Raw genomic sequence first — 27,519 nt, 5'->3', positions numbered from 1 at the left:
GCTTACATATTAAAGAATGCTTCAGATGAGAAATCATGAAAGTAAAATTTCTCTTTCCTCCCTACTATAGGGCAAGGAACCAAAACAACCCTCTTCACACACACACACAAGTTATTGACAGGTTTCAGAGTAGCAGCCGTGTTAGTCTGTATTCGCAAAAAGAAAAGGAGTACTTGTGGCACCTTAGAGACTAACAAATTTATTAGAGCATAAGCTTTCGTGAGCTACAGCTTGCTGTAGCTCATGAAAGCTTATGCTCTAATAAATTTGTTAGTCTCTAAGGTGCCACAAGTACACAAGTTATTGATACAAAATCCTAAAGCTCTAGCTTTAAGTCCCATTTCCAAAGCTTAACTACCACTCCTTAGATTTTATCTACTACTTATTTCTTCAGTGCTACCATTTGGCAATTTGCCACACCTAGGCCTTAAGCAAGGTGTGTCTCTTATTACAGAGGCAGACAACACTGTCACAATTCCACTTTGAAGTTCCATTTTGCAGTGCTTCTTTACCTACCGTAACACTCATTCAGCTATTGTAACTCTTATTCTGTGATCCTGAAACTTGAGAGTCTTCCATCCATCCAACATATGGCAGAAATTCCTATTTGGCCTTGCTGTGAGGCTTAAAGAAGGGTAGTGCAGTAACTGGCATAGCGTATCAGCTAATGAATGACTGAAAGAAGCCTGGACTAAACAAGATGGTTGGTGAGTTAAAATGGCTGCATTTTGTAATGTCTGCCTGATTGACAAAGATCAGGAGCTGGATAGATCTAACATCTGGACTGGTAGAGCTGCAGCATCCTAAGTAGCTGTATCTTTTGGCAGGGGCTGCAGGTAAACGAGGGCACCGTTTGTTCTGTTTTGCTAATATCCTCTGTTTAATTTCTGATAGAGATCTGGAGAGAAAAGTTTTAAATATTTTCCACTTCCTAAAACCATATTGTTGTTTCAGGGTATGAAGGAGACAGACCACAGTGCTACAAATGGAGAGTCTAATTACAACATGAGCAAAAGGAAACAGTTAACCCCACAAGATCCAAAACTACTCCTAATGCAACAGACTGGCAAACCTATATATGACACTGAAAAGCAAGAAGGGACACAACTACAATATAAGAATACAGGTTTTGCCATACTTGATAAGATCATTGGTTTGTTTGCTCTGGCAGGGACCAACTGAAAACCTCCTTAACACATCTATCTAGTTGTGTAATGTAGTATGTAAAGAGAAAATCCTTTCTGTGCCAGTAGTGATCATCACATGCCCTGAAGCATAAACTTTGTTTTAATCCTGATCTTAGCATATATAACTAAATAATAATTCCTTGTAAAAATATCCAGCTACATTATTTGATTCTGTGCCTGTTAGTTAGTAAGAGAAAATTGTACTAATAATACACCATTATCTGTAACACCATTATTGTACTAATAATACACCATTATTATCTGTTTCACACTGCATGCCCATAAGTACGACAGCAGTGTGTAAAAATCATCACACAATGTTAGAAGTGTTAAGAAAACATCTCAAACACAGCAACATTAAGAGGTGTTCAGTCAAAGCAGTCAAAAAGGTTAAATAGAAAAGAACAGGGGGTTTAAAGATTGTAGCAAGAGACAGTCAGGAGAGAGAAAAGAGCAATAAGAAAATCCCTCAACCCAGATATGGCATTTCTGACACAAATGGCTCTAGATTTATTTTAGCACTATCCTACTTACCAAAGCTGTCTGCAGAGACAGCCTTCGTGGTTATGGTCAATGTCACTACCAGATGAGAGCGAGAGGAATGAGCATGCACCAGTGTTGCATGTTTGATCCTTAGCTGCAGACCTTTATCAACTAGCTGTAAGAATTCTAGAGCATTTTCAACAGTCCTGGCAAAACAAAATAGTGGTAGTTGATAGTAAAGGTGACATTAAAAATGTGGCAACTTGAACATGAATCTAATAATTTCCTCTTATGCCCCTCCCAGTTCCCAATCCTGTCTCCAAAATACTCCCTTTGTTTCCTTTGCTACCTCTTAACTCCACAAGTTGCTGTCCTGCAGAATTTTTCAACTAGGGAATGCTCCATTTTAGCCCAAGATGAAGCTGTGCCTCATACTGAATATGCTGGCACAATGCACAGTTAACCCGTGGAACTCATTGCCAGGGGACATTGTGAAGGCCAAAAGTATAAAACTGGGTTCAAAAAAAGAATTAGATAAGTTCATGGAGAATAGGTCCATCAATGGCTATTACGGTCAAGACGGTCAGGGATATAACCCCATGCACTATGTGTCCCTAAGCCTCTGACTGCCAGGAGCTGTTCACTCAAAATCTGCCCTCTTCTGATCATTCCTTCTGTAGCATCTGGCACCAGCCACGGTTGAAAGGCAGGACAGAGGTCTAGATGGACCATTGATCTGACCCAGTATGGTCATTCTTATGCTCTTAAGTAGCCTGGATACCTTATTTCTAAAGTATAGAGCCCCCATCAACATAGCACCTGAGCACCTCACAATATTTAATGCACGTGTGCTTACAACACCCCTGAGAGATAGGGAAATATTATCATCCCCATTTTACAGATAGGGAACTGAGACACAGAGAGGCTAAGTGACTTGCCCAGTCACACAGGAAGTATGGGTCAGAGCAGAGAATTGCAGCTAATTCTTGGAAAAAGTTCAGTACTGTTGTTCACTGAACATGTCTCCTAGCTCAGGTATCCTCTTAACAGAAGTAAAAAGTCTAGGGATCACTAAGATTGACATGAAGAATGGAGACATGGATTTGAGAAACTCAGGAGGAGGATTCACCAGAATGGGGGGCACAAATGAATTTCCATGTGGGCAATTTTTTAACTGGTGGTAGGTTTACCAACTTGACTGACATGTGGAACCTGAAAAGAAGGAATAGAAAAAGATTTTCCCTAAGAGGAGTTTAACTAAATGAACTATATCCTATTGTAGATATTACACTTGCACATGGACAGGTTTTCAGGGACCAGCTGCTACATAGAGAAGCCATGCGGTAGTTAGGCTGAAAATTCAGCCCTGGATATTGTCTAATACCAACTTACACATACAAGAAGGAAGAACATGAAGTTTGCCTGATTCAGTTGGATGTACATGTTAACAGGAAAACTTCCACTGTATTCTATTTAATGTATGGTGAAGCCAATGAGACCCGTGGGCATGTACATTTTAGATGAAGGATCTATCACAAACGAGGATGTGTTTTTATTCAAAATGCCATGTGTTTACTGAGATTCCTGACAGCAGGGGTGGCCTTCCTCAACGGTTTCCTTGAGTTGTTGGGTTTGTTTTTCATTGTTAACCTTTTTTTGCATAATTATTAATATAGTCTGCTTATGAATTTGACTTTTTTGATGCTTTTATTGTAATCAAGATATAAATAATGAATACTTATTGATTGATTTAAACATTTTCCAAAGGTGCTTATTCAAACTTCTAAGCACCTTTGCCATGTATTGGAAATTAAAGAAATAAATATAGCAGTCACCCCAAGAACAAAGGAAACCCATTCCAGCTACAGTTTCCAATCCTCATGGCACAAATCGCAGCCTGCAGTGCACCCTCCCCTCCCCAAAAGCCGGGGAAAAGAGATTGGTCAACAAACAGCCAGACAGAATTCCCTAGATCAAGTAGGGATAATGGCTATTTTTCTAGCATAAATTAAAGCAAGATTTTTGAGTCATTGGGACCCACAGTCAGAAGGTGCCTGGACGGTGCAGTGAATTAGAGGCAGAGAGACGGGCAATGGCAGAGGGTGCAATTGATAACCCAATGTGCTGGGATGAGCTGTGTGGGCTGCCTCACTCAGGAGGAGGAAGTCTAAGAACTCAGAAGTGAGGAAGAAAGAGCCCATACAGTACTGGACTGGGAGCAAGAGTGTTTCCAGAGTGCTCCTAAAACCACAGATGAATCTGAGCCTCAGCCTTAATCCACTCCCTGCTTCTCTTTGGAGGAGTATAGAGTGCAGCTGAGGGTGCATTAATATGGGTGGAAATCAAATTTAACCCAAAGACTTTTGTATTCAGTGATCTGAAACTGAATTTTACTAGGATGAACCCTAAAAGTTTTGTGTTTAGCTGTAAATAAGTGAAAAGAAAAATAATAATTCCTAGATTACTATAGTGACTGTAATTCCATGGAAAGGAAAATTACAAATCCTAGATTCTGGAAAAAGCAATTTTACAGTTTCTATGTGGGTTCCAATTTTGTATGAACAGTTCAATGGACAGAAAACATGTCAGTAAATACAAATAACCGCAGAGAAAGAATTATGTCTTTTCAACCCTCTCTCCAGAGTATTGGCTGTATTTTATCAAGGTTTTCTGGCAATAATATAAAACCACATAAAAAATATCAAGTGGTTGCTTATTTTACTAAAACCCTCCAGATAAAAATACTGCTGTCAATTATTTCCACTGAGAGTGCAGTTTGTTTTAATCCATGGAGGAAAAAGATACTTCTTGTTCTGACTTCTGATTCCACTGAAGTAGCATAGAACAGCCTTTGACAGGCATTATGATTACAAATGTGTGAAAAAAAATCATGTTTCTACCAGCAACAGAACATTTTATGGTTTTGTGCTGAAGTGTTCAGCATGATGGTCAGTTTTCGGAGAAGAAAATTAGTGTTTGCTCTCACAACCCTCTTATTGTTCTTGTCCTCAAAAAGACAACTACAGAATGATTTGCCCAAAGAACTTTTCCTCAGTGTGTCACACTAGGTCCTTTGGGAATCCTCTAACACAGCAGTTCTCAAACTGTGGGTCATGACCCCATTTTAATGGTGTTTAATGCCAGGGCTGGCATTAGACTTGCTAGGACCTGAGGCTAAAGCCGAAGCCTGAGCCTCACTACCTGGGGCTGCAGCCAAAGCCTGAGGGCTTCAGCCCGGGGTGATGGGGCTCAGGTTACAGGCCTCTCGCCTAGGGCTGAAGCTCTTTGGTTTTGGCCCCCCACGCCTAGGGCGGCAGAGCTTGGGCAGGCTCAGGCCTCATTCCTGAGGTTGTGTAGTAATTTTTGTTGTCAGAAGAGGGTCGTGGTGCAATTAAGTTTGAGAACCCCTGCTTCTAACATTTTGTTGGGGTAGGAATGAAATGGCCAACACCTTCCTTCTACCTGCTAATGTCATCTTGCAGGTGCCACCATTTCAGCCTGTCACCTCTAATTCTCCCCTATTTTTAATTGTGCTGTTTCAGCAGTCTGTGCAATAGAATCATAGAATCATAGAATATCAGGGTTGGAAGGGACCCCAGAAGGTCATCTAGTCCAACCCCCTGCTCAAAGCAGGACCAAGTCCCAGTTAAATCATCCTAGCCAGGGCTTTGTCAAGCCTGACCTTAAAAACCTCTAAGGAAGGAGATTCTACCACCTCCCTAGGTAACGCATTCCAGTGTTTCACCACCCTCTTAGTGAAAAAGTTTTTCCTAATATCCAATCTAAACCTCCCCCATTGCAACTTGAGACCATTACTCCTCGTTCTGTCATCTGCTACCATTGAGAACAGTCTAGAGCCATCCTCTTTGAAACCCCCTTTCAGGTAGTTGAAAGCAGCTATCAAATCCCCCCTCATTCTTCTCTTCTGCAGACTAAACAATCCCAGCTCCCTCAGCCTCTCCTCATAAGTCATGTGCTCTAGACCCCTAATCATTTTTGTTGCCCTTCGCTGTACTCTTTCCAATTTATCCACATCCTTCTTGTAGTGTGGGGTCCAAAACTGGACACAGTACTCCAGATGAGGCCTCACCAGTGTCGAATAGAGGGGAACGATCACGTCCCTCGATCTGCTCGCTATGCCCCTACTTATACATCCCAAAATGCCATTGGCCTTCTTGGCAACAAGGGCACACTGCTGACTCATATCCAGCTTCTCGTCCACTGTCACCCCTAGGTCCTTTTCCGCAGAACTGCTGCCGAGCCATTCGGTCCCTAGTCTGTAGCGGTGCATTGGATTCTTCCATCCTAAGTGCAGGACCCTGCACTTATCCTTATTGAACCTCATTAGATTTCTTTTGGCCCAATCTTCCAATTTGTCTAGGTCCTTCTGTATCCTATCCCTCCCCTCCAGCGTATCTACCACTCCTCCCAGTTTAGTATCATCCGCAAATTTGCTGAGAGTGCAATCCACACCATCCTCCAGATCATTTATGAAGATATTGAACAAAACGGGCCCCAGGACCGACCCCTGGGGCACTCCACTTGACACCGGCTGCCAACTAGACATGGAGCCATTGATCACTACCCGTTGAGCCCGACAATCTAGCCAGCTTTCTACCCACCTTATAGTGCATTCATCCAGCCCATACTTCCTTAACTTGCTGACAAGAATGCTGTGGGAGACCGTGTCAAAAGCTTTGCTAAAGTCAAGAAACAATACATCCACTGCTTTCCCTTCATCCACAGAACCAGTAATCTCATCATAAAAGGCGATTAGATTAGTCAGGCATGACCTTCCCTTGGTGAATCCATGCTGACTGTTCCTGATCACTTTCCTCTCCTCTAAGTGCTTCAGGATTGATTCTTTGAGGACCTGCTCCATGATTTTTCCAGGGACTGAGGTGAGGCTGACCGGCCTGTAGTTCCCAGGATCCTCCTTCTTCCCTTTTTTAAAGATGGGCACTACATTAGCCTTTTTCCAGTCATCCGGGACTTCCCCCGTTCGCCACGAGTTTTCAAAGATAATGGCCAAGGGCTCTGCAATCACAGCCGCCAATTCCCTCAGCACTCTCGGATGCAATTCGTCCGGCCCCATGGACTTGTGCACGTCCAGCTTTTCTAAATAGTCCCTAACCACCTCTATCTCTACAGAGGGCTGGCCATCTCTTCCCCATTTTGTGATGCCCAGCACAGCAGTCTGGGAGCTGACCTTGTTAGTGAAAACAGAGGCAAAAAAAGCATTGAGTACATTAGCTTTTTCCACATGCTCTGTCACTAGCTTGCCTCCCTCATTCAGTAAGGGGCCCACACTTTCCTTGGCTTTCTTCTTGTTGCCAACATACCTGAAGAAACCCTTCTTGTTACTCTTGACATCTCTTGCTAGCTGCAGCTCCAGGTGCGATTTGGCCCTCCTGATATCTTTCCTACATGCCCGAGCAATATTTTTATACTCTTCCCTGGTCATATGTCCAACCTTCCACTTCTTGTAAGCTTCTTTTTTATGTTTAAGATCCGCTAGGATTTCACCATTAAGCCAAGCTGGTCGCCTGCCATATTTACTATTCTTTCGACTCATCGGGATGGTTTGTCCCTGTAACCTCAACAGGGATTCCTTGAAATACAGCCAGCTCTCCTGGACTCCCTTCCCTTTCATGTTAGTCCCCCAGGGGATCCTGGCCATCTGTTCCCTGAGGGAGTCAATAAGTTTGTTTAAGACAGGATAGTGGTCTTCACTTGTTAGGACATGATTTTTATCATCTACATTGTGTAGATAGGAGCCTTATGAAAAAAAAAAAGAAGGAAATATACATTGGCTGTGTGTACTGGACATGTATATATAGTGGGCCTGATTCTCATTTACACCACTCTGATAGTGTAGCTGCAGATTATGCCCACTTTAAGGCCCTCCTACACAATCAGAACAGCTGTAAAGGAGAATCAAACCCACTATACATATAGAAAAATGTTTATCTAAAAATATAAAGAACAGAAACTAGAAAGGATGGCTTAGCAATCTACACCTTTGGTTTGAACGATCTAGCCTCTCTGGGACCACAGGTTTAAATTCCAGCAGCATCAACACCGCCTTAATCTTTCTAATGAGATAAGCAGAGTGCTAAAATATGTTCTATGGTAGGTATTTTGGGTGACCACATACAAAATTAAATCCTCATGACAGGGGTGCCAACCTGAGCCTGAGAAGGAGCCAGAATTTACCAATGTACATTGCCAAAGAGCCACAGTAATAAGTCATCAGCGCCCCCATTAGCTCCCCCTCCCGCTCCCAGCACCTCCCACCTACCAGCAGTCCCACCAATCAGCACCTCCCCTTCCTCCCTATCAGCTGTTTTGTAGAATGCAGGAGGCTCTGGGTGGGAGGGGGAGGAGTGAGGGCACGGCAGGCTCAGGGGAGTGTGCGGGAAGGGGTGCAGAGCCAGGGGTTGAACAGTGAGCACCCCCTGGCACACTGGAAAGTTGGCACCTATAGCTCCAGCCCTGGAGTCGATGCCTGTACAAGTAGCCACATATTAACTTCTGAAGAGCTGCATGACTCTTATGACATTTTTCTTAATAGTAGGGTTTGCTCTTGTATATTTGAACGTAATTCCCTTCCTTGCCCTTATGGAAAAGTCTCACAGACTTTAACAGGAATTAAACCAACAGGGTTCTATAGAAGCTACTCCAAAATCCCAGAGAATTTAATACAGAGTGCTATTCTTTCTATAAGTTTTTTCAATGATCCTATTTCATAAAATTCGACACAATGGTCTAAAAAAATCTACAAAAAGGTTATCATTTTCTATAAAGTTCTATCGGACTTTTTCACAGTATTCCCATTTTTCGCAAGGTGCTAAGAACTGCTTTGCCACTTGACTGCCATTCCTGCCTTATAGCTGACTGCATTTCAAGCCTGCTGTACATAGGGTACATACAATTGTTATAACACATCTTGGGAGGGAAGGTGGTATATAAATATAAAACAATATTAACTGTTTTATTATTATTACTGCAGAATATTCAAATTGAGACTGGACACCAAGTGTGATCTAATTAACTGAATTCTTAGTGAAATATTAACAGTAAATGGAATCATCCAATGCTTTTTTATGTACTAGGGGAAGGAATGTATGCTTAGAAATAAATACTCATCAGTGCCCACGATTATGTCTCCATGCCTTGTAGCTGACACATATTGTAACAACACAGTATCATGATCTTGCAATAATGGTTTACTTATTGTGCTGTGTACTCACTCATAGGTAAGTAATGGCACATCGCTCTTGCCTTCCTTGGTTGTGACAACGTCACGTTTAACACCGAATACTCTTCCACAGCTGTCTTTGGCCAGAAGATCAAAAATTTCATTATTATACACTTCAACAACAGAAACCTCAACCCAATGACTTCCTGGTGGCTTTTCTGAAATAAGCCTGAAAAGAATTACAGACAAGAAAATGAAACACAGCTAAACTGGCTGAAATCAAATCCTAAGTAAACCATCCTTAAGAAACAGTTGCATCTCAGAACTAATTATAGTCTGATGAAAGTACTTATCAAACATCCAAAATCATGAGAGTATGTTGACTTCCACGTTAATGTAAAGGTTGAAGAACAAGAATGCATACACTTAAATTATAGAGTAAATATGTCACAGAGAGAAAATTACCTTATTTTGACTGCATATACGATCTGTTCCTGGATTGTGGGCCTGATTTGAATGTCTTGTTACTACTGTGACCCCAATATCTCAGGAGATATGCTGAAGGATTTAAAACTCTCCAATTCCTAAGACCTAAAGAGCAGCGTGTGTGTGTGTGAAGTGTAGGGTTGTGAAAGCCCACTACTGTTGAGAGGATGGGGAAAAATGCACAAGACATTGGGGCTAAAATAAACCCAGAGAATTTATAAATTAAGCCCTTGTCTACACAGGACAATTTTCCCAGTTAAACACTCTAATATAAAAGTGGCCTTTTTTGGTGTAGTTTAGTTTAAACTTCCCAAGCAACATAAGCTAAGCCAAGAAAAAAGCACTCATGTATGAGAGTCCACACAGGGAATTATATCAGTATAACTATATTGGGTTTAATTCACCCCTTAAGTTATACTGAAGTAAGTTTCCCATATAGATAAGGCCTAAGTAGAAAAATATATATCCGTGACCAAATGTTTTTCAAGTTCCAGAAAAAAACCTCACTCTCCTCCCTTATTTTAATGACTCCAATATGCAATAACTTATCCTTGTAAAATGTTAGAGGAGGTTTAAGAGTGTAGAATTAAAATTTAAACTCAAACTTAACTATGGATTCGCTACCAAAGCCACTATAATTAACTATCATCATGAAAAGTTAAATCTGAATAGCAAGAACATCATGTGCTGAAGAACAGCTCTGTGTAAAATCAAAAGCTTGTCTTTTTTTACCAACCGAAGTTGGTCCAATAAAAGATATTATCTCACCCACCTTGTCTCTCCAATATCCTGGGGCAAACACAGCTACAACAATACTGCAAACATTTTTTCATCTTTGCATACAATTGTAATGTAAAAACTGGCACTCAACTTTATTCTTATTCCCATGGTCAGCAATACCTGAACACTTCTTCTGTGGCTCTAGGAATAATTCCTAGCTCTGGTTCATCTTCTATTGAAAGAGTGACATCATCCTCAGACTGTGGTCCCAACATTGTGTATGTCTTCCCACTCCCTGTTTGCCCATAAGCCATAATACACACGTTGTATCTGAAAATCAAAAGGGTCCTATTTTCTTATGCCAGTTTTTTAACAAATGCATTTGATATTTAAATGGTTAAACCAAAAAGTATTTGGAAAAATATGATTGCTTACTTTAAAATATAATATAATAATAATAATACATATTTCCATGTGGCCTTTTTGTAGATCTCAAAACTTTTTGCTAACCTAAATTAAGTAACCCTCACAACATCCCTGAGGTGGATTTTTTTTTTAAACAGATGGGAAAACTAAGCCATAAAAGTAACATAATTAATGTATGGTATACATACAAATTTGCAACAAAATACCAAAAGGTGTAAATTAATACTAAATGCAATTCTGTTTGTGGACCCTTGTTTTGGAATAAAAGTGTCTAAAATGATTTAGTTAAAATAGTCCGTCTGTTACATACCTTGCCTAATGCCACTTTTTTTTCCTTCAAAACAAGAGTGCCCACATACAGATTTGGACTGAAATAACAAAACTGATTTTAATTCCCACCGTTTGTATTTCAATGCACATTTATGTGTAGACCAGCCCTAAGTGAGTAGGCCATAGAATCATAGCACTGGAAGGGACCTCAATTGGTCATCTAGTCCAGTCCCCTGCACCCAAGGCAGGACTAAGTAATAACTAGGCAAAAAGAAAAGGAGTACTTGTGGCACCTTAGAGACTAACAAATTTATTTGAGCATAAGCTTTCATGAGCTACAGCTCACTTAATAAATAGGTAGTAACTTAGTATTATCATGTCAACAGAGCAAGTCAGTGGAAGAGCCAGGAATGGAAAGCCAGGGGTCCCAACTCCTAAAGCTTCACTTCAGCCCACAGATAAAAGATAAGGAGCTTACTACCTGCTGCCTTGCACCATGGGTAGTCATTTATATCCACACAAAGTGAGTGCAAAATGGCAGTTAACCTGCTTCGTTAGTTTTAGTTTTGTTAGTAGTAAAAACTAGGGCCTTGTCTCACTGCTAATAAAGGTGTGTTTTTCCTCAGATTTCAGAGTAGCAGCCGTGTTAGTCTGTATTCGCAAAAAGAAAAGGAGTACTTGTGGCACCTTAGAGACTAACAAATTTATTTGAGCATAAGCTTTCGTGAGCTACAGCTCACTTCATCAGAGTAACTAATGTTCATGAGCTATCCAGAGGTGAAAACACAGCAGAGACAAGGTACTTGGTTTTACCGGTAGGTAAACTAGGTAACATCAACCACAGGCTGGGTATTGTGCTGACTTTGCCCAATTTACCTCATAATAAAACTAAAGTGCCTTGTCTCCACTCTGCCTGGGGATAGCTCATTAGTTGCATAGAGATAAAAACAGTGAAGACAAGGCCTAGGACTGATAGGCAGAGGGTGAGGAAGCTTGCATTCCAACTAGGTGATAACTGAATCGTGAAGAAGATTAACGAACTGTAGCTCTGACATCTTTGTCCCGTATTAAACATGCTGTTTCAGGCATGTGCAGGCAACAGAAAAGATGTACTCTGGTGAGCTCCGCTGACTCAGCTGTTATTTTTTTTAATTTGTTTATCTTTTCAGGTCACAAAAACTTGACATACTGATACTGACAGACACTGTAGAGAGTTATGTTCTCAGCTTACAAGTGACCTTGCTGTACCTAACAAAGTTTTTTAGAGTGGGGTTGGGAGGGTGAACACTGATAGTAGTGCAGCTGACAGGGGTAGGGAGCAGATCCTCAGCAGCAGTAAACAGTCATAGATCTGAGTCAATGGAACTATGACAATTTGACAACGATCCTGCTGAGGATCAGCCCCAGACGGGGAGCAAGTCTGCAAGATCGGAAGACAATAATATCTAGAAATCTGGACTTTAGACTTGATGGGCTAAACGACTCAGACTACAACAGAAAACAAGATAGAGAACATAACAAAAGTGGAAGGACTGGAAACTCAGGCTGCAAATCTTGAGGATGGGATTTCAAAAAACATTCATCATTGTCCTAACAGTCTCTGAAGTCAATGGCAAAACTCCCACTAATTTGAGACAGGCCAATATGTTTTTGAAAATTCCACCCTGAAAGTGCACTGTCTGATCAAGATATAAGTTCTACAGGCCTGGTGGCTGAACACAGTCTTAAAAATAAAATGGACATGCTTGAAAACAAAATTAGAGTCTTCAGTTTGTAGTTAACTGGATTTCCTCAGGAAACAGAGGATGGAAGTCTGAAAGGTTTTGTTTGTTTGTTTGATTTGGTTTTTTGAAGTATTGATATATATAAAAGTTGCTAATTCCATATATTCCTGCTACCTCAGCTTCCCTCTTAGTCACTATCCTTCAGAATTTCAGCATCATTCGCTAATGCCAGAACAATTCTAATACTTGTAAAGATAATGGGATTAAACATAAGAGTTTGAAGACAAGTAGACTCGGATAACTTTGAGTATCAAGGATCTTGATTTGGGGTATAATTCAATTATATGCCCTCTCTGCTAAAGCCAAAAAGAACTTCACTGAGCTTCACTGAGGTTTCTGGGACTAGTCATGGTGGTATTAAATCCAGATAGGCTAGATCTAGCACAAATTGTTGGTGTCTCAACAGAAGAACTAGAAGCAACTGACAGAATTAACACGGACTGAGTTTTATCTAGTTTACTTTGCTTATTTATTGGATATACCAAAGTGGCTATAAATGAACTATGATACCATGTTTATCCCCAAATTACTAATTTGCTAAAAATGTCAGTAAATCCTTATTTCTGTGCTTGAAGTTTTTCGTCCACATTTACTCACAAATCCGCACAGACACACCCCTGACCTGGGGTATTCTATCTGCTACCCAAGATCCATAAACCTGGAAATCCTGGATGCCCCATCATTGGCATTGGCACAGGCATTGGCACTCTGACAGCAGGACTGTCTGGCTATGTAGACTCCCTCCTCAGGCCCTACGCTACCAGCACTCCCAGCTATCTTCGAGACACCACTGACTTCCTGAGGAAACTACAATCCATTGGTGATCTTCCTGAAAACATCATCCTGGCCATTATGGATGTAGAAGCCTTCTACACCAACATTCCACACGAAGATGGACTAAAAGCCGTCAGGAACAGTATCCCCGATAACGTCACGGCAAACCTGGTGGCTGAACTTTGTCCTCACTCATAACTATTTCACATTTGGGGACAATGTACACCTTCAAATCAGCGGCACTGCTATGGGTACCTGCATGGCCCCACAGTATGCCAACATTTTTATGGCTGACTTAGAACAACGCTTCCTCAGCTCTTGTCTCCTAATGCCCCTACTCTATTTGTGCTACATTGATGACATCATCATCATCTGAACGCATGGAAAAGAAGCCCTTGAGGAATTCCACCAGGATTTCAACAATTTCCATCCCACCATCAACCTCAGCCTGGACCAGTCCACACAAGAGATCCACTTCCTGGACACTATGGTGCTAATAAGCAATGGTCACATAAACACCACCCTATATCGGAAACCTACTGATTGCTATTCCTACCTACATGCCTCCAGCTTTCATCCAGACCACACCACATGATCCATTGTCTACAGCCAAGCTCTACGATACAACCGCATTTGCTCCAACCGCTCAGACAGAGACAAACACCTACAAGATGTCTATCAAGCATTCTTACAACTACAATACCCAACTGCTGAAGTGAAGAAACAGATTGACAGAGCCAGAAGGGTACCCAGAAGTCACCTACTACAGCACAGGCCCAACAAAGAAAAATAACAGAATGCCACTAGCCATCACCTTCAGCCCCCAACTAAAACCTCTCCAACACATCATCAAGGATCTACAATCTATCCTGAAGGACGACCCATCACTCTCACAGATCTTGGCACACAGGCCAGTCCTTGCTTACAGACAGCCCCCCCAGCCTGAAGCAAATACTCACCAGCAACCACACAACAGAACCACTAACCCAGGAACCTATCCTTGCAACAAAGCCTGTTGCCAACTCTGTCCACATATCTATTCAGAGGATACCATCATAGGGCCTAATCATATCAGCCACACTATCAGAGCTCGTTCACCTGCACATCTACCAATGTGATATATGCCATCATGTGCCAGCAATGCCCCTCTGCCATGTACACTGGCCAAACTGGACAGTCTCTACGCAAAAGAATAAATGGACACAAATCAGAAGTCAAGAATTACAACATTCAAAAACCAGTTGGAGAACACTTCAATCTCTCTGGTCACTCGATTACAGATCTAAATGTGGCAATTCTTCAACAAAAAACCTTCAAAAACAGACTCCAACAAGAGACTGCTGAATTGGAATTAATTTGCAAACTGGATACAATTGACTTAGGCTTGAATAAAGACTGGGAGTGGATGGGTCATTACACAAAATAAAACTATTTCCCCATTTTTATACCCCCCCCATTGTTCCTCAGACGTTTTTGTCAACTGCTGGAAATGGCCCACCTTGATTATCACTATCAAAGGTTTTTTTTTTCTCTCCTGCTGGTAATAGCTCACCTTACCTGATCACTCTCGTTACAGTGTGTATGGTAACACCCATTGTTTCATGTTCTCTATGTATTTAAATCTCCCCACTGTATTTTCCACTGAATGCATCCGATGAAGTGAGCTGTAACTCACGAAAGCTTATGCTCAAATAAATTTGTTAGTCTCTAAGGTGTTACAAGTACTCCTTTTCTTTTTGCAAATACAGACTAACATGGCTGCTACTCTGAAACCGTTTACTCACATAGTTATATTGTTCTTAAAAAGACTTTACTATTAAACTAAAATACCAATTATTAAGCTTAATAGCACTGAGCATCCAAAAAACCTCAAATGCTCACTCTGATAGAGTTAGGACCGGAGGGAAACACAATCTAGGAAATCAAAGAAAGAGGAATTTCCTTTTTCTTTAAAAAATGAGCACAATTTACTCTTAAATCTTGTGAGAGAAGGTGATGTTATTTTAATCCCCTGCTGAGCTTGTATTGAGCACTCTAAACTTTGAAGTCTGTTTTTTTTTCTGTTTTGTAAAGGAATAATCTTTTCTTCCTGTATGCTTAAACTGAAAAATAATACAATGTAATTTAAAAAATATGTTTAAACCCCACCACAAACTCCATTTTTTGCAAGTGGATGTTTTGGAGCTCAGACTAGAAGCAGCCAGAAGGGGCAGATAACTTCAAGGATCAAAATAATTATGTCTGTTTCACATTTATAATAGGAAGGCTGTTCAGAAACATGACTGATACAGGCAGCCTTTCCTTTTCTGATAGTCTGCTTCTGTTTAAATGGTTCATGCTGAAAAAAAGACAGACCTTTAAGTTTTCAATAACAGAACATTTCCTAAATGAATATGAAGCTCCTGGGTTTCAGGATAGAGACTTTAGACAGGAGCATACTAAGAGGTGGATGCTCCGCTCAATATACATATGTAACCTGCATTGGGATTAATTTAAAGTACTGCACATAGGTAGATAAGTAGGTAGGGACCTAAGGCACAATCCTGAGCTGAGACAAGCTCATGCTCTCTGCAACTGGAAGGGTGGGGAGGGACAACAGTAACTCTAAGCTATCTCTAGGTCTTCCCCTGATCATGTGGTGTTTCTGGGTGAAAGTTGTGGTTACTTTACCTTATAGTGGCTAGAACAGTCCCTTACGGGCCATTTGGATCAGTAGAAGTATTCACATTCAAGCTCTGTCCCCTCAGGACTCTCTCTTGTTACCATCTGGACCATCCATACCCTCTCCACTGAGAGTGTGTGGGGGGGGGCCAAGAACTCCCACACACTTGGGGAATCCTCAGCAGCCTCTTCAGAGCAGCCTTAAGGGCACTTTGAGCTGCTAGGGCAGTTTAAGGGGCAGGGTACTTGTAGCCTTGGTCTGTGGAATGCCATGCTCAAGGGATAAGCATGCATTTCCTAAGGGTTGTCACTATTCAAAAAAAAAAAAAGTTCCATGCACAGGTGCTGACTTTTACTTTTCCACAGGATGCTCCACCCCCTCTCTGCCCCTTCCCCCAAGGCCCCACCTTCGCTCTGCCTCTTCTCACCCCGCTCCGAGACTCAACTCTCACTCCGCCCCTTTCCCCCAAAGTCCTGCCTTCACCTCTTCCTGCCCCATTTCCACCTGCTCCCTGAAGCCCCCGCCTGCCCGCCACTCGCTGATCTGCACCCTTCCCCAAATGCCTCCCCAAGCTACTAAACAGCTGTTTGGCAACGCCAGCTATCAGCTGTTTTGGTGGCACTGCCCAACAGCTGTGGCTGGTGGGTGCTGAGCACCCACTGTTTTTTTTTTCCATGAGTGCTCCATCCCCAGAGCACACATGGAGTCGGTGCCTATGATTCCATGGTCATGTGGCTAGCCACATGATTCACATGACATCGTGGAGATAATGTCACAAAGGAAATATGAATCAGATGTACAAAGAACATCCACAATTGAGTTGGATCAGGCAAGGAAGAGAAAGAAAAAGAGAGGAAAGGAAGTAATTAATGGATTTCTGTTTCAGTCCCACTGTTTACAGTTACAACCACTTCAAGGTCCCTTTTCCAGAGCACTGTAAATTAGCCTTAGTGGTTTTGCTGGCCAGAAGTAATTAAAAATGTATATCAGTATTTATTTCTGGTAGTGTAGTTTCCAAAACTGTTTTTAATCCCAGGGTCTCTATTTGATGCTGTCTCAACATCTACGACTGAGGATCATTAAGATGCTATTGAAGAAAAGTAGGTCACACTGCCTATTATTTTAAAAAATGTTTCAAAATTTAGCATAGCATAAATTTTTATCATGCAGAAAAAATAAAAACAAATGTACAATTAACTTAATAAAGAAATTACACTTGTCTGCATTTGTTTTACCTCTATTATAAGTAACACCTATATTTACTATAACTGAAAGAGGCCAGAGAAAAATAATGTTACCCCTTTTTTTTTTTTTTTTTTCAAATTTGTCCACGTCTGATAAAATTTTCTGAATAGTCACTTCTATTATTTCCTGTCTGAGTGGGAGAATATCCTAATATTGTGACTGTCAGATTACAACACTGAAAATGTGATTGTAAACCCATAAAAACTGGCAAGAGAACTTGGGAAATAATTCTAAGTCATTTTTAAAAAACTGAATGGATTTCAAGTTGGTAGTGTGACTTTACATTGTTTCCTCCTACTTTTCAACTTACCCATCCAGCAGAGATGTAAGCAAAGGGGCCACATCTGCAAACACTGTGTCTTGAGACTCAGCAGCACTGTAAACTCTGAGGGGGGAGGAAAATGGAATGATTCATTGAACAAAAATGATCACTGTTATTTCCAGTGTAATAACACAGACCAGAAAAATATAAATCAGTTGCTGTGTACCACCAACGCACAACTCAGGGTTTGCTGATGTGTTTCTATGACAACAATTACAGATTATGTTTCTGAATACTTATTTACCTTTGAGACCGAAAGATCAGTAGAGGGAAACTACGCACTGCTGTTTCGAAACTGCCTTTCCGAGCCAGGAAATGAAGAGGCAAGGAAAAAGAACTGAGCTACTACTTTGTTCAGGTAACTGAGGCAGAGAATTTGGAGAGCACCTACAGATTATGTAGAGAAGTCTGAGCTGCCTTTGGTATACACTAAAAGAGAGATGCACACACTAAATGTCTTGGAGTAAGGGAGATGAAAGATCTAAAAAAGTAGTTTGCTTGTTCAGCGTGGTCCAGTGGTTAGAATAGGGGACTGGAAATCAGAATTCCTAGGTTCTACTCCTGTCTTTTGGAGGGGCTGTGGTCTTTATTATGATGTGATGGGGTGGGGGGAATTCCTTGGGGATATGAATTCCTTGCACCCGCATAGCTGCTTCAGGGAGACAAGAAGACTGGGAACAGAGTACCTAAAAGGAATTAATCCCGCCCAATCACCAGGCCCCTGAAGGGCCCCAGCATTTTTCTTGGACCACTCCTGTCTCCCAGCTGTACTGACCCACGCTTTGTTTTCTCCCAATTGTCACTTGGCTGCTGGTGACCCAGATTCCTGTGTTATGACATTAAGGAGGCACAGTACTCCCTTCTGTGATCCCCTAGGCCACCAGCTCTTCTCCCGGGGAATGGGGTTACTCAGAATGTGCTCCCCCTCATAGTGTCATAGAGTTTATGGCCAGAAGTGGGCCACTTTAGGTCAGCTAATCTGGCTTCATGCATAACGTAGGCCACCAACACCGCCAAGCACCCACACACTAAAGCCAACAACCAAAATGACACCGAAGTATTACAGCTCACAGGGGACTACTAGACTATTATGTGTCACAGGAAGAGAATAAAAGGGACTGAGGTACACCAATGCTTGAGGGCCCCACAATGGCAGGAAATGGTTAAGTAAGATATACCCAGATAATCCTGGCAAGTGACCCGCACCCATATGTTGCAGAGGAAGGCCAAAACCCCCAAAGTCACTGCCGAGCTGGTCTAGGGAAAAATTCCTTCCCAACTTCACATATGGCAATCAGATAGACTCTGAGCATGTAAGCAAGTACCAGCCAGCTATGCACCTGAAGAAAGAAAACGCTCCATGTTCCATCTCCAGCCGTGGCCATCTCTGATGATTCAGAGGAAGGAAATCAAAGACCCTCCCAGAATACCCTTCCTGCCCCCTGCAGCTGGCTGGCTGAAACCCTGAAGTATGAATTTAAGAAGGCATGGCACATATGTGAAGGGTTTCACAGCTGCAGAGTCAGCACCACCAACATTTCACTTTTTCAATATTAAGTATCTATTGATATAGCTCCTTGCACCACAGCATCTCATCATCTCGCAAACATCATTGAATTTATCCTCATAACACCCGTGTGAGGCAGGGAAGTGCTAACAACTCCATTTTCAGTTGGGGAACTGAGGCACAGAGAGATAATGTGATTTGCTCAAGCAGAGGTGACATGTAGCGGGGGCATGTGGGATCAAGTGCCCTCCCCCAGACTAGCCTGCCAGGGGCAGGGAGGGAGAGGGACTCTGTCCTTCTCTCCCTGTACCTCACACCCCACCCCGGCATATTTGGCTACTCTCCCTGGCAGCCGGGAGGGGAGCGGGATGGAGCTGCTTGCTTTTGCCTGAGAGAGCCTGGCTGGGAGGCAGCGGCGGCTCACTGCCTGGGGTTGGCTGCAGGAGAGAGGGACCGAGCAAGCCAGAAACATGCTGGAGGGGAGAGGGGGCTTTGGCTTGCTCGGCCACTGTCTCTGGCAGCTGGGGCAGCAGCAGACCACCCCCCGCCCATGCCCTGTTGTCAGGGACAGGTGCCAAATGACTGGAGCCCCGCTTCCCGCTCAGCATACTTGGCCCCTGTCCCAGGCAGCTAAGCCTGGGCAGGTAACATGGGGTGGGAAGACCATGGTGGTCCCGTGCTAGGTGCAGGGCGGGGGGTTTACTGGGTAGAGGAGACACGTGAGGTGGTCACGTGTCCTCCCCTTTAGATTGTGCCTCCCCCTTCCCCCCAGTATGGGGAGGCACAAGTCGCCTATGTGCCCAAGGTCACACAGGAAGACTGTGTCAAAGAAGACTGTGTCGCCTATGTGCCCAAGGTCACACAGGAAGAGCAGGGAATTGAATCCAATATTCCTAAGTTTCAGTTCAGTGCCTCAACCACAAGACCATCCTTCTGATAAGCATTTTTCACTGCACAGAAACAGATGCTTTTCTTTTATGTTTAGAGTTGTGTGTTGCTTTTAAAAATAAGTTATTGTGGAATGTAATAATTAAATTGAATTAGTTCTTCCACTCCTTAGCAAGTAGCAATGATAACATAACTCTTGGACCGAAATGGTGATAATACCTTAACCAACTGTACACACTTTTCAAACTCAAGTAAAGACCCAAGCTAGTTTATATAGGGTACTTCTTAATCTACCCCTACCACCTACAGCTTCAAAAACAAAGTACTAAATGCTCAGAATCCACACCTAAAAATAACAAATCAGAATCTCCTCCATTTCTTTCTCTTCTTTTAGCATCATGACTAAGTAACTCCCTATAGATTACAACTTGAAACAAGTACAGTCTTGTTTTTACAAGACGTACAAAGACAATATGAAAATCATTATCCACACTTAAGAATTTGTGTAAATGTAGGTAGATGTCTCTTTGAACAAACTTTATTTTCTGATGCCTCCCTACTTTTCCTTCCCTTCCTGTTCAACCTTATTCTGCAATGAATGATGCATCTTTTCAAGATGTTTTGACCCATTTGCTGATTAGAAGCAGGAATTTGGGTAGCAGCAAATAACATAAAGTCGTCAATTTGCATGTGATCAAATATTCTGCTGTTTGTATATGCTACATTAAAAATGTAAATTAATGAATGTCACATTCTGCTCTTTACCATTTACCCATAAGGTTCTTCAGGTGTATATTTGACCAAGATCCCACCACTCTGATTCATTAAATGTACAAACACAGACTAAAGTGTTTGTGTACACTACAGATACATCTGTGTCTGGGGACCCAGTGACACAGGAACATAAAAACCACCATGCTCAGTCAGACCCAAGTTCCATCTAGCCAAGTATCCAGCACCAGATATTTCCAAGAAAGGTGCAAGAAATACTGCAGGAGGCAGATGTGGGATAATGTGTCTTCCATGAAGGTCTCATCCTAACCCTTAACTGTCAGAGATTGGTTTAGCCCCTGAAATACAAGGGTTTATAAATATCCTTTCCAAATTGTTTGTTAGCATTAACTATTATAACTCTTGCTGTTCTTGCTACTCATAAAAACATCCAGTCTTCCTTTGAATCTTGATGAATTCTTGACCCAGATTGCATCCTGTGGCAATGAGTTCTACAGTCTAATTACATGTATGAAAAAATATATCCTGTTTAATAAGCAAATAGGCACTTGTCAAGATTGATGGACAAATTCTGCTTGTCTTGCCATTCCATGGACATGCTTTCAAAAAACAGAGACACCTACAAATATGCAGATATGGTAAAGCACTTATATTGAGAAAACAGTTACTGAATAACAAAACTACCTCCTGGTTATGTATCCATGCACATGCATACATTGCTGCATGCTTTTCATGTCAGATCTTCAAGGTCAATCTGGTTGAACAAAAACATCCCCAAACTGTTTTTTCTCTGCTTCATTTATCACCCACATCATTTGAAATATTCATTAGCACCAAATCCCCAATCTTAAGGCAATGAGGCTCCATCTCAATTTGTCTTGAACTGATTTGATATTTCTCCCTAAAACATGTCAAAGCATCTCTCAGGAGATCCTCTGAGGACTGTTACGAAGGATTAACTGGGAAGGTGTTTATATGGGATGTGAATACTCAAATTGCCCTACATTGGTGCTGATGAGTTTTTCAACCTGTTGATATATAAAGCAGATAGAACAGAACTTAACTGACTCTTTGGTCAAGGCTAGAAACAGACTTGTTTTAATTAGTTATCTGGGACAATGGAATGTACAGCAAACCCAGGAAATCTGTTTGAACAAAATTACTTATTCTACTCGAAAGATGACAGATTCTTCCCAAAATGGATATTAATGCTAATTTCATCCTGAAAATTATTAGCTTCTTTTTTATTTTGCCAACTGATTCACTGATAAAATTATTAAAAGCATAAAATGCTGAAAGATGGAATTTTCTTCCTGAACTGAAATAAAATATTTTGACATTTATTAGTTCCATAAAAAGTTGCTAAAAAAATAAGCATTTTAAGTTCATAAGAACCATATGCTCTACTGTTTATAAAAATGAGCTGTGCTGGAGCACTGAAAAAACATTCCTCCAAAACAGCATTCTTTGGGGGATTTACATTTTTTTAAAACCCTTTTCCTGATTATCTGGGTGGTCACCACATGTCCAGAATCACAGCACCTCCAGAGTGCTTTGCAAAAATACTACATACACTTTAATATATTATGGCATATCTTTAACACCAAGACCTGATACTTATATTAAATGCCCCAAAACTTAATTGAGCTAAGGTTGCCCAGTGATGCCTTGTGCGCCTCTATAACGTGGAGAGTGGCTAACTCAAACCTCTGAAAGCCAGGAAATGAAGAGTTATGGTACATGCCACCCCTGCAATGCAACCTTAACTCTGTCCCCTGAAATTGGCAATAGCCATGGAGAATGGTTCAGTAAGGTGTGGCGGTGCCATAAGAAGAAGACATGAGGATGTTCTAAGAGAATGTACCATTATCTGTGTTGTGCACCACAGATTTGAAATTCCAGCAGTGATCAGTAGGTATTCCAACTGCCATTCACTGTGTTAGGTACAGCTGTATTGAATGATGGAGAGAATAGTTGAAGCAGCCTAGCAGAACTATGCCTGTGATATGAGGAGAGTTGCATGCACACTTTGAAGGATCAAGCATACCTTATTTCAGGACCCAGTTCTGTAGGCTGTGTCAGTAGAGATGGCATAAGGATAGTTAAAAATCTGGTAGCATGCATGACAGTGGTCTCCAGGTTTTAATAAGGGGTAAATGAAGTCAATGGCTCAGAAGGAATCCTTAGGGCAAGGGTGAAGGGCTGGTAACATTTTGCCAGTCAGGGGTGGTTTGTGTGGAGTAAGTTCAGTGTTCGAGTGCAGGCAAATCCTGTTTGCTACACCTGACCTCAACCTGCGTTTCACCTTAGCAAAGAGATGGTGTTAGACTTTGTCCTATAGCGTGCATGTGCTCTGCTCCCAGAGCGTTCAGCAGCATCTGTAAGGGAAGAGTGCTAATTTGTGTATTATTGGGGTGTTGGGGCATCACTCCAAGAGGTCAGAGATAAGGTTGTGTTGCGCGTGCGGAGAATACCTTAATTGTGTATTTCCTGGGTTTCATAGGTTTAAGTTTGCATTACCTTAACTCTTCATTTCATGGTTTCCAGAGGTTTAAGTTTAGCCATTCTTCACATTCTGGAGGGGCATGAGGCACCACTGCATAACTTTAACTCTGCATTAAGCATGTCATCTTGACCTACGCAACGACTGAGACATCATACTGCCTGGAAACACTCTTGCTTCAACAGAGGCCTAGTTTTGCGGCAGATGTACATTTCACTCTTTTAGGAACATCAGTTTGGCACATGCAAACCTGGAGTTCTAAACTATTTTTAAAATCTTTTTCACTATTGCTTTCCTAAAGGGGCAATGAGATAAATCCTACGCAACTGGGATCAATGCAGGGTGCATCCGAGCCATAGTTTGTGCCGCAGGTGTGCACAAAATAATGTTACAAGAATAAGGTGATTTTATAAAATGCTGGTTTTTTAGGAGTGCGGGCACTATATCTCAGGAACACCTTACTCAAAAGACCTCAAATTTGGACTACCACCAGCACCTAGCAATTCCATGAGAAATGACAAATTCCAAGACAATCCAAGTCAGCATGTGGATTTTTTGAGAGCTCAAAACAGTCCACCTTTAAAAAGAAAGTGATGCTTAACCTTAAATATAGCAGAGCTGGGGCTTCACTACAATTCCAAATTGTGGGTAGCAAGGATAGACTAATGGACAGAACACTGGACTAGGATTCAAAACACGCAGGGTTAAATGCTTGGCTCAGTCACAGATGTCCTCTGTGACCTTGGGCAAGTTACTTAATCTATCCTGTGGCTCAGTTCCTTATCTGTAAAATGGGGATTATAGTACTTTCCTATTTCAGAGTGGTTTTGTGAGGATTAACAATTGCAATGCGCTCAGATACCACTATGATGAGGGTCATATCAGTACCTAAGATAGATATTAAATTTGGAATATTAGCTTTCTTCTTCATTTGGAATTGTAGGATGAAAACACTATCTAATCTAATTTCTGCAGTGCTTCGTGTCATGGGAAGCACCTCATCACCAAATAAATGAGAAAAATGAGCATGTTATGCTATCAACTCCTGCTATGAAATCAATTTTCATATTTACAGAATCTCACAACAATCCAGAAAGCTTTTCAAGATCACCCACCTGTCAAACTGAAATGTCTTGTTGATCAAAGTATGACCAGGACGATTGCATTTTACAAGGACAGTTTCCTAACAGAAAAACAAAGTGGTTACAATTAGAACATATAGCATAAGTGAACAAACAACAAGAAGCCCCTCTTCTGGCCAAGTTCATCATCAGAAGCAAGCTCCTCACAGACCTGGACCCACCAACAGAAAATGGCACCAGACCCTGCCAAAACAATGATGCAAAACCTGCAAACATATCTCCACTGCTACAATGATCAACACCCCTGACAATAAACATTTCAAGACCCATGGATCCTACCCATGCTTATCACAATATATGATAAGACAGGAGACATTCCAGAAGACTGGAAAAAGGTAAATATAATGCCTATCTATAAAAAGGGAAATAAGGACAACCTGGGAATTACAGACCAGTCAGCTTAACTTCTGTACCCGGAAAGATAATGGAGCAAATAATTAAGCAATCAATTTGCACATAGCTAGAAGATAATAAGGTGATAAGTAACAAATCATGTCAAACCAACCTGGTAACTTTCTATAACAGGGTAACAAGCCTTGTGGATGGGGGGAAGCGGTAGATGCGGGCATATCTTGACTTTAGTAAGGCTTTTGATACTGTCTTGCATGACCGTCTCATAAACAAACTAGGGAAATACAACCTAGATGGAGCTACTATAAGGTGGGTGCATAACTGGCTGGAAAATCGTTCCCAGAGAATAGTTATCAGTGATTCATAGTCAAAGCTGGAAGGGCATAACGAGTGGGGTCCCGCAGGGATCGGTTCTGGATCCGGTTCTGTTCAATATCTTCATCAGTGATTTAGATAATGGCATAGAGAGTATACTTATAAAGTTTGTGGATGATACCAAGCTGGGAGGGATTGAAAGTGCTTTGGAGGATAGGATTAAAATTCAAAATGATCTGGACAAACTGGAGAAATGGTCTGAAGTAAATAGGATGAAATTCAGTAAGAACAAAATCAAAGTACTCCACTTAGGAAGAACAATCAGTTGCACACATTCAAAATGGGAAATGACTGCCTAGGAAGGAGTACTGTGGAAAGGGATCTGGGGGTCATAGTGGATCACAAGCTAAATATGAGTAACAGTGTAATGCTGTGGCAAAAAAAGCAAACATCATTCTGGGATGTATTAGCAGGAGTATTGTAAGCAAGACACGAGAAGTAATTCTTCCGCTCTACTCCATAGAGTATACTCAACTGGAGTATTGTGACCAGTTCTGGGAGCCACATTTCAGGAAAGATGTGGACAAATTGGAGAAAGTCCAGAGAAGAGCAACAAAAATGATTCAAGGTCTAGAAAACATGACCCATGAGAGAAGATTGAAAACGCTGGGTTTGTTTAGTCTGGAGAAGAGAAGACTTAGGGGGGACATGATAATTTTCAAGTACATAAAAGATTGTTACAAGGAGGAGGGAGAAAAATTGTTCTTCTTAACCTCTGAGGATAGGACAAGAAGCAGTGGGCTTAAATTGCAGCAAGGGAGGTTTAGGTTGGACATTAGGAAAAATTTCCTAACTGTCAGAGTGGTTAAGCACTAGAATAAATTGCCTAAGGAAGTGGTGGAATCTCCATCATTGGGGATTTTTAAGAGCAGGTTGGACAAACACCTGTCAGGGATGACCTAGATAATACTTAGTCCTGCCTTGAGTGCAGGGGACTGGACTAGATGACCTCTCGAGGTCCCTTCCAGTTCTATGATTCTATGTGATGTACCTCCTCCAGTGTGCCAAAAGCTCCAACACCTACTATTTGATGAAACCAGACAATCACTACACTCTTGAATGAACTCACACAGAAAGATGATAAAAAACAAAAACACTATATCACCCATGGACAACATTCTTCACAAAATGATCACTCCATATCTGACCTCTCAGACTCTGTCATCAAAGGAAACCTGCACAACACCTTCAAAAGATGAGTGTGGGAACTTAAATTCATACCTTTTCTAGACATTAAAAATCATATTTTTAAAGATACTGGATTTATGGCTCATTACAACAATCTGTAACCCCCAACCCCCCTTTTTCGTCCTGTTACTGCAAAGGACTTAACAGGCCACTTCACTCTGAATGGTCTCTTACAATGTGTTAACTACTTATGCTAAACAATCTGTTTCACCTTGTACTTAGCTGTGACACTCTGAGTACCTTTCCCAGACCTGAAGAAGAGCGCTGTGTAAGCTCAAAAGCTTGTCTCTCTCACCAACAGAAGTTGGTCCAATAAAAGATAGCACCTCACCCACCTTGTCTCAAGAAATGTTTACTGTGTTTAAAGTTTCAACATACAGCATGAATTTAGGAATTACCATACTAGAAAAGACCACCTGGTCTCAGGCTTAGTTTTCATTAGAAACTTGTGTCAATACTACGCCACTCAGGGTATGGAAAATCCAAACCCTGAATGATGTAGTTATACCAATCTAACCCCTAGTATAGACAGTGCTATATTGATGGGAGGACTTCTCCTGTTGACATAGCTACCGCCTCACAGGAAGGTAGAGTACCTATGCCAACGGGAGAAGCTCTTATTGGCATATGCTGTGTTTTCACTGAAGCACTGCAGCAGCGCAACAGCATAGTAATTGGAGATCTGCCCTTATATCCTGTTTCCAACATTCACCAATTCTTGATGTGTCAGAGAAAAAGCACAAAATCTCCATAATGCAGCTAATTGCTTAGATTGTAAACTCTTACTTAGATTGTATACTCTCTTGGGCAAGAGCAATCTTTTTGTTCTGTGTTTAAAGTACAGCGCCTTGTACAAGGGGGTATTGGTCCATGAGTGGGGTTCCTAGAGACTTCCACCATACAAATAATAAAGAGCAATCATTTTCTTCATGACTGTTGCCAGCAATCAGTTTATATCCAGGGGTTGAACCAGTCAGAAAATTTTAACTGTTCAAAAACTTACATAGGAAAATGTTTTCAGAACTTTATTTCCCTCTACAGTTCAACCAGCTCTATCTTAAATAATAAGAATCAATAACTTTTGTAGTTGCCCTCTTAACTATTTTAACTGCAGGTGGTACTCTCATTCATATAGAAGACCATATATGCAAAATGCCACTTCTGGACCTGATTATTTACTCATATTTTTGTGCCCACAATTGAACTGCAGATGAAATTACATAGAAATATCATGGTAACCCACAGTGGAGAAAAGGGACATAGTAAAATTGCT

The 27,519-nt window shown here is 41.4% G+C and overlaps 1 protein-coding gene across 4 annotated transcripts in view; it reads right to left on the bottom strand.

The window, feature by feature from the left end:
* The window catches only part of KIF25 (kinesin family member 25), a 72,983-nt gene that overhangs the window by 6,971 nt on the left and 38,493 nt on the right, over window positions 1-27,519 (bottom strand). For all 4 annotated transcript variants that reach the window (XM_038397636.2, XM_038397637.2, XM_043511321.1 and 1 more), the window contains 5 exons: window positions 24,306-24,373; window positions 17,549-17,623; window positions 10,258-10,407; window positions 8,924-9,100; window positions 1,722-1,876 (listed from right to left, as the gene is read on the bottom strand). In XM_038397636.2, coding sequence (XP_038253564.1) covers window positions 1,722-1,876; window positions 8,924-9,100; window positions 10,258-10,407; window positions 17,549-17,623; window positions 24,306-24,373 — 625 coding nt within the window. The remainder of the gene's footprint in view (window positions 1-1,721; window positions 1,877-8,923; window positions 9,101-10,257; window positions 10,408-17,548; window positions 17,624-24,305; window positions 24,374-27,519) is intronic.

This window comes from Dermochelys coriacea, chromosome 3 (genome assembly GCF_009764565.3).
Source record: "Dermochelys coriacea isolate rDerCor1 chromosome 3, rDerCor1.pri.v4, whole genome shotgun sequence".
Classification (NCBI taxonomy): Eukaryota; Metazoa; Chordata; order Testudines; family Dermochelyidae; genus Dermochelys; species Dermochelys coriacea.
The sequence above is the reverse complement of the archived record's forward strand: the minus strand, read 5'-3'. Positions and strand labels throughout refer to the sequence as shown.